Source organism: Austrofundulus limnaeus, unplaced genomic scaffold (genome assembly GCF_001266775.1).
Source record: "Austrofundulus limnaeus strain Quisiro unplaced genomic scaffold, Austrofundulus_limnaeus-1.0 Scaffold31, whole genome shotgun sequence".
Taxonomy (NCBI): Eukaryota; Metazoa; Chordata; class Actinopteri; order Cyprinodontiformes; family Rivulidae; genus Austrofundulus; species Austrofundulus limnaeus.
This window is the reverse complement of record NW_013952433.1, coordinates 224,503-239,619: the sequence shown is the minus strand read 5'-3', so window position 1 is coordinate 239,619 and position 15,117 is coordinate 224,503. Positions and strand designations below refer to the sequence as shown.

General features: G+C 41.9%; 1 protein-coding gene across 3 annotated transcripts in view; it reads right to left on the bottom strand.

Annotated features, from left to right (window-relative positions):
* The window catches only part of itpr2 (inositol 1,4,5-trisphosphate receptor, type 2), a 68,360-nt gene that overhangs the window by 35,006 nt on the left and 18,237 nt on the right, over positions 1–15,117 (bottom strand). For 2 of the 3 annotated variants that reach the window (XM_014005499.1, XM_014005501.1), the window contains 26 exons: positions 14,604–14,703; positions 14,358–14,518; positions 14,140–14,281; positions 13,826–13,984; positions 12,990–13,162; positions 12,686–12,805; positions 12,280–12,459; positions 11,899–12,150; positions 10,570–10,717; positions 9,734–9,881; positions 9,388–9,575; positions 9,179–9,302; positions 9,039–9,096; positions 8,786–8,951; positions 8,466–8,633; positions 8,150–8,236; positions 7,932–8,069; positions 7,564–7,686; positions 7,279–7,485; positions 6,941–7,192; positions 6,695–6,820; positions 6,370–6,498; positions 5,970–6,090; positions 4,498–4,676; positions 3,631–3,773; positions 3,176–3,284 (listed from right to left, as the gene is read on the bottom strand). In XM_014005499.1, the coding sequence (XP_013860953.1) occupies positions 3,176–3,284; positions 3,631–3,773; positions 4,498–4,676; positions 5,970–6,090; positions 6,370–6,498; positions 6,695–6,820; positions 6,941–7,192; positions 7,279–7,485; positions 7,564–7,686; positions 7,932–8,069; positions 8,150–8,236; positions 8,466–8,633; positions 8,786–8,951; positions 9,039–9,096; positions 9,179–9,302; positions 9,388–9,575; positions 9,734–9,881; positions 10,570–10,717; positions 11,899–12,150; positions 12,280–12,459; positions 12,686–12,805; positions 12,990–13,162; positions 13,826–13,984; positions 14,140–14,281; positions 14,358–14,518; positions 14,604–14,703 (3,901 nt within the window). The remainder of the gene's footprint in view (positions 1–3,175; positions 3,285–3,630; positions 3,774–4,497; positions 4,677–5,969; positions 6,091–6,369; positions 6,499–6,694; positions 6,821–6,940; positions 7,193–7,278; positions 7,486–7,563; positions 7,687–7,931; positions 8,070–8,149; positions 8,237–8,465; positions 8,634–8,785; positions 8,952–9,038; positions 9,097–9,178; positions 9,303–9,387; positions 9,576–9,733; positions 9,882–10,569; positions 10,718–11,898; positions 12,151–12,279; positions 12,460–12,685; positions 12,806–12,989; positions 13,163–13,825; positions 13,985–14,139; positions 14,282–14,357; positions 14,519–14,603; positions 14,704–15,117) is intronic. The other variant, XM_014005500.1, reaches the window with a different exon arrangement.

Genomic DNA, 15,117 nt, shown 5'->3' with positions numbered 1-15,117 from the left:
GGCAAGTGGTGTTTAGGTTACGTAAGTGGCTTTTTTCAGTCTACTGTAAACAGGACATGCACTGTACATATGATAGTATGCCACACACTTAACGTCTAATAATGAACCCATTTTTAAAATTCGACTTAATTTCCATCAACTTTAGACTGTTAAAGCATGAAAACCAAAACATAATCTTATTAACATTATTGTTTTTAATAAGTTGTATTTATATTGTCCTCTGCTAAATAAAAGATTAAAACTACAAAACGTAACCAGAAAATGGCACTAACCGACACTGTTACCTCCACCAAAGGCGAGGTAATGTTTTCGGTTGCGTATGACTGTCAGTCGGTCTGTCTGTCTGTGGACAACATTACTCAAAAACTTGTAGATGGATTGTCATGACATGTTTACCACATGTGGGTACTGGGCCAAGGAACACACCTTTAAATTTTTGTGATGTTCCGGATCACGATGCGGATACAGGAATTTTTTTCTTTTAACCCACTGAGATCGGCAAAGCTGTGATGCTTTCACAGGGCTTCTGTAAAAAACAGTGAGCTGGATTGGACAGCACGGACTTCAAACTTTATAAAAGTAATGTTAAAACCAGATTTAATGATGAATAATTTTTGCCATAATATGCGCATTTACAGAACGTTTTGTGACCAGGAAGTGCGTGACTGCATCCTGAAACTTATTTTTCCCATTTCCTCAAACACACCACATTTCCGAAACAACCAATCAAAACAGTTTCTCGCTACTAGGCTTGTAAACAGAGAGCTGCCGGGCCTCAAAGTTTGGAGACGGGGGAGCCAGGAAGTACTTTATAAAGAGTCAAACCATTACAAACTCATACAAGGGGATAAAACAGACGTTTTACATGGTGAAATGTGACTGATGAAAACTTAGGAGCTTAATCCGACACCAGTATGACYATGAATAACGTCGGGTGACGAGTCTGACTTTTATTTTTTCTTTTTCACTTTGGACTCCATCGAGAAGAAATCCCATGCATACTGCCTGCTTAAATGTTCGCTACGTCAGAACTTATTCGGCAAATGTGTTTCCATCTCTGCTTTTTCGCATTAACTCTTACAGGATGGGGGAAATTGGTCTCGGCGGAGGTTTGCACTCTCCGAGTGCATCTAGTTTTAATAAGAAACACTGCACTTTAAACGCTAAACTTTGAACCCATTTTTTTTCCCCAACTACCAAGTTTGGGTCATTTTTAGATTCACTCAGGTTGGCTTCACAGCTGAGAAGCTAACCATAGGAACCTTCGGTTTCTGCCACACTGCAGGCTTATAAAATATGTAGCAGCAAAAACAGTTGCAGCATTTGTTTCAGTCAACGAGGTTGACAGTGTTTTCAGTGAGCATGTCATGCTTTGTGTTTTGGACACAAAACTAGAAGCAACTCTTGCAAAAGAAATCAGATCCTTTTCGTCGAGTCTCAACAAAAATCTGGATAAAGATTCTTTAAAAGAAATAAAACAGTGTCGACCTTTAAGTTGCAAGATATTTAAATAAAAGCTTTTATTATGCAATTGTTAAAACTTTACTCCTGTCCCCACCCACAAAACTAAACAACCACCAAAATAAAACAACAATTAAAAAAAATCCAGATCCTGAACATCTTCAGGGAAAGGTTAGGAGATTTTCATGTTTTTTTGTGTTGTCCAACCAGCTCTRCTGCCATGATCTGGGCAAACACAGGTCAGGTTCTGGGTGGGATTAAACCGGAGCGAGACAGAGAGCACACGCTGGTCATGCAGACAGAATGCGATAGACTGGGACTGAGCAGGGAGGAAGCAGAGGAGGAGYGAGCGGACAGAGGGAGAGGAGGGAGGGAAAGGGGGGAGGTAGAACGTGATGGTCCACGTGACTCCGCCTCAGTCACTGCAGGCTGTTACGTAAGCGCACCCCCTGCCCCGTCTCCTCATGGACCGAGCAGACTCTGCTTCTCTCCAATCCCTTACCCGGCAGACGCTGCCCGCTTTTTCTTTTTTTTRTCTCCTCCCTCCCTCCTCCTTCCACTCACATGGCTCCTCACATGGCTCTTTCCCTTTCTCTGACTCTCCTCCACCCACTCATTGTACCCCAGGGGAGCCACCAACCTCTGCTGCCTAAGCTGTCACTCTGTCTCTCTCCTTCTCTTTTTGTCTGACTGCCTCTCCCTCTCTCATTATTTCCATCAATCGTCTTCTCCCTCTCTTTTTCTTTCCCTCCCTCCCTCTCCGACTCGCCCGTGCAGTGAGGCTGCAGCTCCACACTCCGGGCTGAAGGGAAACGACAAAGAAGAGGCCACAAATGCTCGCTGGAACACTCTCACAAACACCTACACAGACTGACATTTCACATYTTGTTACTGCACCGTCTGGCTTTTAAAAAGTAAGATTTTCACCTTGAATTCTTTTAATCTTTCTTTAAAACTTGAGTCATTTTGCTTTTGGACAGAAAAAAAACTTGACTGAAAAAAATAAAAAAAAGCTTAAGGATGAACTGATGAAACAATAGACTGCATCACTTTTTCTCTACCTGTTTTAGCACGTGTTTTTTTAGGGGGGCTGAAATGTCGACTAGAAGCAGAATTTCTGCATCATTTCTGACTTCTTACACCTTAAAGCTCAAACACTCTTTGCAGATGACTTTACTCTCTTCTGGTGCACATATGCATGCACAAAATATGCAGAAGRTCCCTTTACCAACTCTCTCATTCATTTTTCAGGTCTCTAGCTGCGAAGAGGTGAAGCAGGACATCGGGTCCTGTAACCACCCCTCCACCGCTGCAGTATTGATTTGTTTGTTCAGTGCTTGCCCCCCTATCCCCATCCCCACATTCTGCTCCTCCCTTCACTTCCTCCTTTCTTTTCTCCTTCTCTCTGCACGAGTGTCCTCAAGTGCCTCCCTGCCTTATGTAACGCAGACGAACCCACAGCATACTGATGAGGGGAGTCTGGGCTCCGGGCCGAAAAACCTGCAAGGAAAACAAGAACTCCGCTGCTGCACTGCTGATGGGAGGACAGCACTGCTGGCAGACGAACACGGGCCCTAAATCCGCTGCAAACTTTCGAATACTTTCACATAATTAAAGRGTTCTTAAGCCGCAACGATTTTCTGCCAGGAAAAAAAAAAGGAAGAAGTTTGCAAAACTGAAATAAAACATTTAAAAGACGGGGTCAAGTACTCACAGATTCCTGAAAAGATTGCTTCTTGTCCAGCATCTCCCTGAGGGTCTGCAGGATCTTTATGCACAGCTTTTCCTCTTTTTCTATCAGCTTCTTGGTGTGTTTGATTAGTCTGGCAGAGGGACAAAAAGAAGTGCTGTATCATTTATAGCCATTTCCTACCAGTGCAGCTCATAAAACAAAGCAATGCATTATTGACCACCACGGATGAGATGTGCTACGGGTGCAGCAGCACAATCACCGTAAGCCTGCTGCTTTAATACTCTGTTAAATTAGCTTTTCATAAAATAAGTCCAACGAAGCACACTGCGCGGCTGCTCGCTTGCAGCTTTAAATAATTGTCGTTGCTCAGTTTCTARTGTTTCCGGAGCCTCTGCAGCTTTTAACRAGCACWAATATTTTGTAGGAGTTAAGAACATGAGCGTTTGCTGGAGAGGTGGGTTTGGAGAGCTTCTCACTTCGACATGAAGGCTCCACCATCGCAGTGTAAGCGCGCCGCCTCTGGAAACAGCAGCTCGGGGCTGTGAAGAACGTCCACCAGCACCGAGAACTCTGCCCGGACCCTCGGAGTGAACTGGTCCTCCAGAAAGGACACGACCCCCTTTATCAGAGACAGAAAGCAAAACGCAATCATGCAAAGTCTTCATCACCTGCTGACCTTCTGTTCACGTTATTTAGAAGTTATCAAGAAAAACATTGAAAGATTTACTTCTAAACTTTTGAACAATTAATATCTTACCTGTTGTAGATAGCTCGTTAAAGAAACTTGGCTTGGAAGAATAATTTAATTCTGAGCTAACGGCTTGTCTGAGATGGGCCAAAGTGTTTTTTGTGAAACCTATTTTATAACCCTTCACATCCCTGTCAGTTCTGCATTACACAGCTATTCATATATTATTCTCCTGTTATTCGGAAGCACAAGTAGTGGCATGAGCTAGCTGTAGCATTTCCTGTGCAGCCTAGGYCTCTTCCAGCATTAATATGATACAATTTCTACCAGAATAAATGTGTAAAACAAAAATAAAGAAGAAGATGAATAAAAAAAGTTTTTTATAGTTTAAATATTAATCTTTTACAGATGTAGGCAGCAACAAAAGTTGTTAAATTAGACATAATTTAACTTTATTTTTCTAAACTAGGTAAAAGAAAGGCTATCTACAGCGGTTAAGATATTAACTGTTCATAATATATCAACATAACCCCACTTCTGAAGATTTGAGTTATCATTTTAAAACATTTAAACATAAAAACTGACAAAAATGCCTTCTATGCGAGTCAAAAACTACACTGTATGCTTCAAACTTCTCAATAATAGACTTCCAGACCTGCAGCTTCTCGATGATGATCATGTAGTCGTGGCTGGGCGTGAACTCCCTACGAGGCCGCGTACGAGCGAACTTCCAGTCCTTGACAGCTCGCTTCACCATGTTGCTGTGGACTTTAAGAGACAGAGTGTTGACCTGGCTGTCCAGGTCGACGGGGATGGCTATGGACCGAGTCTTAGCTGAGGAAAGAACATGGAAACATTACACATTAGGGTAAATTTAAATCCTGCTTGAACAGTAAGCACGATATGAACACAAAACCTCGGTCCTGCTTCACTCCATTGGCTTCCTGTCGGTTTCTGAATTAATTTCAGGATTCTGCTGCTTGCTTTTCAAGCTTTAAAGGTCTCATCGTACTTATGTGATCTCCAGTAAGAGCACTCTGGTCTGACAACCATTTTCTTTTAGATGAAGAAGCAAGTCCAAGATCCAAACTAAAATTAGGAGGTGATCAGGATAAATCTGTGGAATAATTTAACTTGCCATATCAAACCACTGACCTTACTGAGACAATTAAATCTATGCTCTGGACTTTCTTCCTGGAATTGGAGTCAAGCAGAGCTCGAGATCCACATAGAGATGATGATTTTAAATCTGTGCATGTTTTGCTTTTTGGGTTTACCTTTTCAAAATTAAATGAGAAAATCTACTAGTGCAAAACTGATGTTTTTATTTTTTAATGGCTGAAGCAAAGACAACCATTACATTTCGTTAGTGCACCGTTTGTTACTTTCAGGTGGAAACAGAAATCCTGTCCTGAACTCTCGATGTGTTACGTTTTCACTTCTCACCATAGATGTTTGTCTTAATTAGAGGGAGTCGATTCGACAGCTGATGATCTTACTGTGAACAAAATCACTTTAATAATCTAAGTTCTGCAGATCAAGTGCTGCCATTGCCAAGATCATCTTCCAGCCTTTGTCGACTACCGTCATTTCCTGTATCCTTACATATTAAAACCATTTATTTATTTTGGATTTAGATAACTGAAGCAAAAATATGTGGATTTTTAATTTTATTTTTCCATTTAAATCAGAAAAACAACAGTTTTGTTTTTGCAATTTTATTCTGAAATGGAAAAACCAAATATTGAACCATACATGGATTGTTTCATGGTGTAGTTTTGTGTTTTATTTTAATATTACTTATATTTCTTTGCTTTTGTTGTTATTTTATCTCTTTGTCTGACCAAATTGTAAAGCACTTATGATCATTTTGTTGTTTATGGGCTTTAGAAATAAAACCCAACATCGACATAAACTTCAGCAGAAACAGCAGGAAAATAATATGTATTTTAATATCACTTCAACTAAAAAAACATTAAAAGTGCTTTATGCAGCCTACACTGGTGGCCTACATAGGATGTGGTCTACGTCGGCTTCAACCCCTGAACTCGTACTTTAAATATATACTTTAAATGTTTTCATAGGTTTGTGTCCAGCAGAATTGGACAGCCGTGCATCAAGACTCACCTACATCAGCCAGTGTTTTGATACAGTTTTCAACGTTGGCCTTCTGAGCCGTGTTGAGCCAGTTGCAGTTGTAAACTCTGAAAGCTGACTGGAGCAGCTTGATAAAGAGAGACTGGTTTGTCTGTGAAAAGGAGAATAAAAAGCACGGCTATTACTTAAAGGGTTTAAGTGCAGAGAGAAAAAAAACAGGTTTTTTAAAAAGCTGGCTGAGATCACACAAACATCATCTCTGGACAAATTGCAAAACACACCTCTGGCTGTATGTTTAAAAATGCCTCCAATAAAACCTGAATGTCTGAGGTAGAAGAGCAGTTYGGATGGAAAGACTGTTTTTAAATAATTTTACCATAAAACAGTAAAAAGGGTTTTAGAATCGGCTCTTCAGAGATGAAAACACTACCTGCAGGTTGGAGTGGTTTACAGAGAAAGGTGAGCTGAAGAAACCCTTCATAATGGCCATCATTGTTTCCGTCACGTACTTCTCCAGGGATAAATCTGCGTGACTCCTATCGGTGGTGGTGTTGCACACCTTAAATATAAAAACAAACCYTTCTCCATGAGCTTATTTTCATCTTAAACGTTGACATATTTCCACTTCATGCTACGTTATGCGAGCAGATTAGGCTTTTAAATAAAGTCTTGGTGAACCTTGACATGTACACGGCCTCYTTAAAGACAAAAAATAAGTGGTTCATGTTTTACCTTTTAACATAAGAGCGACTTACACTGGACATGTCAACCAAGAAGTTGTCAAAAAGCCTCCATATGTGGGGGGAGGTATAGATCTCTTTCATTTCCACCTCTGTGTCCACATAGCAGTGATTCACAAAGTTCACATACGCCATTTTCACCTGAAGAGAAGAAGAAACAGAGCGGCTACTGCAACATAGTCAAATGGAAGAGCTGTGGCTAAAAATAAAACGTGTTCTACGATCTAACTCGGGTTAAGCAGTGGGATATCAGGCCTGTACCTCGGGGATGCAGTTCAAGTCAGTGACGACTTTAACGATGTCYTCCAGCGGCAGCAGAGAGTTGCATTTCAGCTCCGTGTAGACGTTCTTGCCCTCGGTGCAAGCGGCAAGAAGGTCCACGAGCGCGTTGTGGTAGGCCAGCGCTCCGTCCTTGTTCGCCCGCTCCTCCTCAGAGCCCATCATCTCCACCAGCTTGGAGAAGGAGGAGCGGTCGTTGTAGAACACCAGCACGTCCTCGCCGGCGTTCACCAGCTGGACCGGTCGCACAGAAACACCACCGATGTTAGGAGAGGTTGTTTTCATTTGCGCCAGTCGTTTGGAAGTCGGAGCATTCTTACCTCAGTCATTACTTTGTCCTGACATTTCTTCACGTACTTCCCGTCGCCTTTCACGATGGTGAGCAAGAACTTGAGGCACTGAACGTGCTTCCCRTGCGTGGCGATGCTGTGGACGAGGTGGTGGACCACGCGGTCGCTGATCTCGTTGCACAGCTGATAGTTGTCCATGAAGATGTGACGCATCGTCTCCATCGTCTCCAGGAGCTGCTTTTAAAAAACAGTCACGATCATTTTGGAGGATGATGACAATCTTTGGCGGACGCAATTTGTGTAATCTGAACGAACCCCGGAGGAAAGAAAGAAATTCAGGTGTTTGTGTAGGAGAACTTGATTCTGAGGGTTGCCTTTGCAGAAGTTTTGCAGGAAGTAGTGAGCCAGGCTCATGATTTCCTCCATCTTCTTGTCACTCTGCGGGGGAAAAACACAAAAAACAGGCTCTTTTTACAGAATTRCACACACCACTTTTGTATTACAACATAAACAAGTCAGTTCATAATTTTGTTTAATTAATCTGACATTTTTTTGCAGAATTACTGCGTTTAATCAAATTAGAAATCCAATTGAATTCCCAAAATACCAAGATAGATGAATACTGTTGCAGTAGATCATAAAAAGGATAAGTCGCTGAGCTGGTTCTTGATTGTGTTCCTCACCTGCTCATACTGGATCTTCAGCAGCTCCAGCACCACCGTATGGGCTCCCATGTTTTTCAACAACCTCTGATTCTGCTCTYTTCGAGCCTTCTTACCAGTGTTAGACTGCTTACACAACTTGGTGAGGCGCAGGAGGATCTAAAAAAGGAGAAAAACATTTTTTTACAGAAGAAACCTGTAGAAAAACTCAAACAACCATATGAAGACAAGTCACTAACCTCTTTAACTATGTTATAGTTGTTTGCCTTGTTACTGTCAATCTGAGGTTTAACTTCCCCATCCTGTACTGGGCTCAGAACAACCTCCTGGATAAAAAAAAAAAAAAAAAAGACCAAACATTTAGTTTAGATCAAGTTGAATTTTTGAATTTGAAGTGCAACAATCTCTAAATGCTGTCTGTAACTACCAGACAGTAAAACGCAAAGAGACTTATAACTAAACCAGGTTATATTAAAACCTGATTGATCAAAATAAAAGGTAAAAATGTAATGTTTAATTACCAAACGCCTTAGTGTTTGTGCTCCGTGTCGTTACCTCCATGGTCGGCTCTTTGCTCTGTCTGCCCTCCATGTCTTCGCTGACATAGCCGCCACTTTTCTCCACCCACAGCTCCGATTTCTCCACAGTCAGACGCAGCTGATCCAAGTCGGCCTTGATCTGCTTGTAGTTTTCCACGTCGCTCGCCGATACAAGAAGCTGGACCTAAAAACACCCGGCATAAAAAAAAGTAAAAAAGTAAATCTRGATAACAAACCTGCTGTTGTTTCATTTAAAGAGCTCTCCGAAACCCAAACATCAACCGGAGCAACGATGATTTACGTCTGGATGAAAAGTTGGGTTCTCCACATGAGTACCTGTTTAAAGGCCTGCAGCACRTCGGCTCTCTGACTGAAGTGTTTGAAGATGAGCTGCAGCGATCCGGACACCAGCGGCGGGTAATCTTGCATGATGAGATGAATGAGAACCCTCAGAAACGTGCGGCCGCCTTCATCATCCAACTCAACCGTGGCTAAATTAGAGCTAAAAACACATGAGAGGTACAAATCTGTTAAAGTCAGTGTTTTTGGAGGAAAAAAAAAACAAACTTCTGAGCGCATCGTCTCCTACCTTCCAGCAAACATGCTCTCTGCCTTTGCTGCAATCTCGTCGATGTCCGGCTCTGAAGCTAAAATCGAATGAGAATTACATTTAAAAWTTTTTAATCTGAAACAGTTTGAATTTGACTGATTAAAAACAAACAAACTCACATGTAACTGTGGGCATTTCAGACAAAGACACGGAGTTGTCAGGCATCGTCTTTTCCCCGAACTCTTTCTTGTAGATGGACAACAAGTACGTGATTCTGTAGTCCAGCCTCACGAACAGGATGAACTGACAGAGACACAAAAAAGTGAACAGCCACGAATCAAACAGCAACATTTAAATGATGGGGGGCAGGGGGGGTACAGGGCCGTACCTGCAGGATCTCGATGATCTTCAGCTTGGTGTCCATCACCATCACGTCCTCGCTGTCCGGCAGGAAGTGTCCTTTCCCGTAACGCAGGGAAGGGGACGTGTCGGGCAAGCTGTGCGGCACGCCTCGACTCATCACCATCTGCGTCATCATTTCGCCAACGCCGTGAATGGTTCGCAGGACGTTGTTGCCTGGAGAGGACGTTCATGTTGACTTTTGAATATCATAACCAGATTAAAAGAAATACATAAATCATATTCAAAAACGCACTCTTAATGAAGCAAAGCTTTTTTTGAAAACACATAATAGTTTTGCACGTAAGGCTTTTTGAGGTGGCCGTAGCACTGACCGGCCTCTGGACTCTTGCTGAGTTTGTTCATGAAGGTGAGCGGAGGCTGGACGATGTCGAGGATGGCCAGCAGGGTGCGRGTGAGGCGCATCAGCTCGCTGAAGCTGTAGAAACCAAAGTAAACCATCTGTCGAGCCAGATTCACCACCTGACAGAGAGAAAAGAACCGAGGCCGTCAGGGTCGTGCCAATAGTTTTCTTACTTGTCTTTTTTTTTAACCAGTTGAGTTTATGCAACTGAGCAAGACTTGTAAAATAACGGCAGTTCAAATACTTGTGATGGGGTGATCATGTGAAAAGGGGGAATTGAAGAAATTTATTGGGGTTTAGGTTATATACTGATGTTAATTACATACACATGGTATAGTTTTATGATAGAACTGCAATGATTGTTAAATGTGACTGTTTTGCTTAACTTGATGATTTTATATGGATAGATACATGCCTGAAAACAAATTCAACACATAACTGAACTTTTAAATCTTCATTAGGCTAGATTATGATTGGTTTGGAGGCATGGCTCCGAGCAGCGCAGGGACCCCTTACGATGACGCAATCAAATAGGCGGAGCCATGTCTCGGAGCYCTGTGTTAAATTCAAGTGTCATCCTGGTTTTCGGTCTGACTGCCACTCAAATAAACGAGGCTTTCAGCAGAGCGCTCCTCGGTTTTGTATGATCTCTCTTCTATTCTGTTCCATGCATTGGTACATTCTCCGTATGGTTCAAGCACACAAACACGCTTCACAATGTTTTTCTTTCAATAAAACAAGTGCAGGAGGCACAGACCGTAACAAAACCTCCTCCACAGGCTCCAGAGCCACGCAGAGTTCATTTACCTCCAGCGTCAGCTCATTTTTATCTTTCTCCTCAAATGGAAAAGGCTGGCTGACGACGTCTCGAAGATATTCTTCCACAAACTCCATGGTGGTGGCAAACTTCTTCTTCATCTCCTCTCGCAAGCTGTTCGTGGAGTCGTACTCGAACCTGTGGAATRCAAAGCGGACACTCGGTAACCAGAGGGCAGATAATTTACCTTTTTATCAACCTTTATTTAYCCAGGTGAATCCCACTGAGATCACAGATCTCTTATGAAAGGAAAGGCCTGTCACATAACCCAGAGAAAACCCAAGCAAACACGAGGACGACGTGCACACTCCACACAGAAAGACCCCAGGTCCAAACCCAGTACCTTCTGTGTTGTGAGGCATCAGTGCTAACCACTGAGCAAGMTTATAATAGTTTTGGATTTTTCATTATAGTTTTATTTTGTTCTGACCTTTTTTCTTTTAATTCAGTTAGTTTTAATTAGTTTTTACGGTGGATTTGATAGTTTTTATTATAGCATTTTTAATGCTTAGTTTTAGTTTAGTTTTTATTAGTTCTTGTATTAGTTTTTTTATAGTTTGAATAAACATATTTGTCAATACATTGTCAAGCTTTTGATGTTTCTGTGTGTTAACTAAATAACAGCTATTTGATCACAAGTTAAAACAGTCCATTAAAGCAACACCTTCCTAAAATAATTGCTTAACTCAATTTTGCAAACTAAGGACTTGGGCGATTATTTTAGGACGATGATAATAGTGGTCTCCAGCCCGGTGCTACCTGTTGTTTCTTTTTCAGGGGAGCTACTGAGAGAAGCTAGCGTGTCAAGATAGTCATAGTTAGCCATGTTAGCTTGATTCATGCAGTTTTTCCCTTGAGAATAATTCCACCTATTTTAATCACTCTTTTCCACTACAAGACGCTTTGATTTTTCTCGCAGTCATATTCAAAGAAATACCCAAGTGGACTTTGCCGCTTTTTCTTGTCGTCATTTGGCAGATGAGCGCTGAGCAGCAGACTGTAAACAAATGTTTTTGCCTGCAGCTAATGTGAAACTACTCAATTTGTAATAGATGTAAATAAATAACGATTAGTTTATTCAGTCCACACAGCTCAAAATAAATTGACCAAAACTAAAACTAAGGATATTCTATCTATAATTTCAGTTAGTTTTAGTTATCTTTTTTTTTCATTTTAATACAGTTTTTATTTATTTTAGTTAACTAAAATGTTGTTGTTTTTTTCAGTTTCAGTTTTTGTTGTTTAGTTAGTTTTAGTTAACTATAATAACCCTGCCACTGAGCCATGGCGCTGCCCACACCTCAGAGGACGGTGCTCACCCGCTGATGGTGACCTTGGAAGGAATCTCGTCCCAGAGGCGGGCGTAGCGCATGGGAACCACGGCCTCCTGCGGGTCGCGGTCCACGTGCATGTGCAGCATGAGGCGGCAGAAGGAAGCTCTGAGGTTGTAGGGCAGGCTGTCGTCAAACATGCAGCGCAGGATCACATCCACGGGGAGCTGACTGGTGATCTGGTTGATGGCCAGATACTGACGATCCAGACACATTTTAGCAAACAAGTTCAGCTGATACCTGAGGGGGAGTTTAAGGGGTAGAAAAGGAGAAAATGGAAACGCGCCGACTCGTGTTTATTTCACCTACTCTTGTTTTTTTTTTTGATGGTTTTAGGACACTGATTGAGCCGAGAAGTTATCCCATCACCTGTAGTAGGTAATGATGTCTGCATCTGCTTTGTGGTTGCCCTTGGCGTCCTGGGCCAGGTGGCGAATGGATTTACCATGAGGCTCCTTGTCGCTGTCGATCCAGTAGAGCCAAACCTCCTCCTCGTCCCCATCGTCTGGCATGGAGGTATCTATACTGGTGTCTATGTTTGACACTAGTCTAATGAGAAGTAAAACAGAGGGAGAGCCATATAAAGCAGTTAGTTARTCTGACACCGAGCTGCTGCTGCAGAAAATATCCATTTCAAAAGAGGCAGACACGCTGGAGGAAGTGGCGCTCTCACACCCTGTGGAGAGCGGATGCATGCTTAAACAAGTTTAAATATTGGAAAAGAAAAAAACCCGACAAGACCCTTGAAAGCCCGATAGCGCTGGGCGTGACTCACTTGGTCTGAATGAGGATGTCTGCGATGGAGGGGTTCAGAATAAATTTACAGATAAGCTCCTGTGTGACTGGGATGGCGGTCTTGTTGGACACACACAGATCAGACAGATAATCCAGGAATCTGACAGAGCAGACCGGACATGAATGAATAATGTCCAACAAGTTTATAGAAAACACGCAGCCGTGAGTACAAACTGCAACACCTCAACATGGAGGGTGAGATTATTTAAAGACAAGAAGTAATAACAATGATAATATTTTTAAACAGTTTTCATATTTTAAAGGAACAGAATCGTGCAGATCACCTGGGCTCTCTATTGCGCCTCAGCAGGTTGACAAACGTCTCAATCTCTTTGGCAGTGATGTGTTTCTCCAGCAGCTTGCGGTTGTTGTGCAGCAGGGCAGTGATCGTGTCTTCAGCCAGAATTTCATACCCAATCTGAGACTGCATGATTGAGAACTTCTTGGCTATATATTCCTGAGTGTCACAAGAAACGCATACGGTGCACAGAACATATTTTTAATGTAGCATAACACAGAGTGACTACACWTCATTTACATGATTTCATTAAAAAAYGTTACTCAGGGACYACAGCTGGTGAGTATTTCCATTAAGGGAGTGGAGTCGGCTAATCTAAGGGTCATTACGGTGACTCTCTATGAACAATAGAGCTAATCAAGGCACTAATGATCTATTGTTTGGCTGATGGTCCTCTTTTGCATGTGACTAACCACCATGTGGAGGCAGTGCTTATAAGGCTGAGTTCACCTGAAACTCCTCATACTGAAGAAGTCTCTTGGAGAGACAAAACGTTTCACTAAAGAAGAACCCGTCCAGTAATCCAGAGGACTTCCTTATTTTTTCTTTTAGATTTTTCTACTTGTATTACTGAGAAGCATCAGGACACCCCAGAAAAGGTTCATGTTATGAATAAAACAGCATTTCTTTAAAAAAATGTATAAAATACATATCTGCTTCATTGATACATTTATCATAAATGTTTATCAAATAATCAAAGTTTGACATAATTCATTCTTACAGTCAGAAGTTTTCTAACTCTTAACTACTTTACATATTGTTGATAATTAAACATAAATGAGTCTCATTAAACATTAAACACCCTGCTGGTGTATTTTATACCTGGTTCTTGCGGTAGTCCTGTTGGGAGTGTCGCAGTACTCTGTAGCAAAGTCTCAACATGTACTTGAAGTGAGCGTAGCGCTGATCTCCCAAATCCTCCAACCGCAACAACGGACCATCGCCTTTATCTGCAAACGGAGCTTCTAGGATGCCGAAAATCTAAAAGATTTACAGATAAAAACCCTGGTTTGAACGCTCATTATCAGGAGTTAAATTGCAGTTAGTGGAACATAAAGTGGCATCAAATCATTTATAGCTTCATTTTAATTAGTATTTGTGTATCTGTGGGGGGTGGAAGATTGATTTGTGCCGACCTGAGCGAGGATGTTTTGCTCTCTCATGAGTTTCTGCCTCTCGCGGTTTGGTGTGGAGGTGACCACAGACAGAACGTCCTGTCCGTTGTTTGGCACCACACACACAAAGAAAACCAGGTCTTCCAGCAGTTTAGTCACAAACCTGAAGACGAAACCCGGAACATAAAAACCACGCACACAACCCCCGCTGTTGCCGTCACCCTTTCAGAAGCCTGTACCTCCGTTCATTCGTAGTAATGTTGATGTGCTGGAGCTTCCTCACAGTCGACTCCAACACCTTACTGGCATCGTTGGCAAAATCCAAGTCTCTGACCTCCGACAGCGGAACAGATACTATGGCAAAAGCCTCTTTATCCTCCTTGGAGTGACATGTGCCTATCTAATGTAAGAAAACAAAAATAATCAACAAAACGTCAAGCATCCCTGTACCTTTAGCTTATGTGTGAACGTGACTGTRCACAGACCATCAGCATGACCGGGCGGTCCTCCTCTGTATCGATGGGGAGGTTGGTGCTGGTCACCCAGGTGTTTGTGCACAGGTGCCTGAGTCTCACATAGGAGTTTCTGAAAATTAGAAAACAAAAATTTGATAAAGATCAGATGTTGTATCAGATATCTGTTAAACATTCAAGATGACATTAATCCATAAAACAGCTACACACCAGCAGCAGCATCAGCATGGCTTTATGAACCATCAGGATACAGTTTTATGGTGTTTAGGGTGAATTTCTGACATTTTAATGATAATGTATAAGATATGGAATACAATGGGTTATACAAAATGATGTAACATGGTTTATGATAAACAAGGCATGCTCTGATTTGCTCAGTGTTTTTCAAAGTGGGGGCCACCAAGGGGCTGTAGTGGAGCCTCAGAATGCTGGAGGAAATATAAGAAAAAAATGCACAAATAAAACAAAAAATATTTTCCTAATAAATGCTTTAAATCATTGTCATAAAATCAAATCATTATTTCAA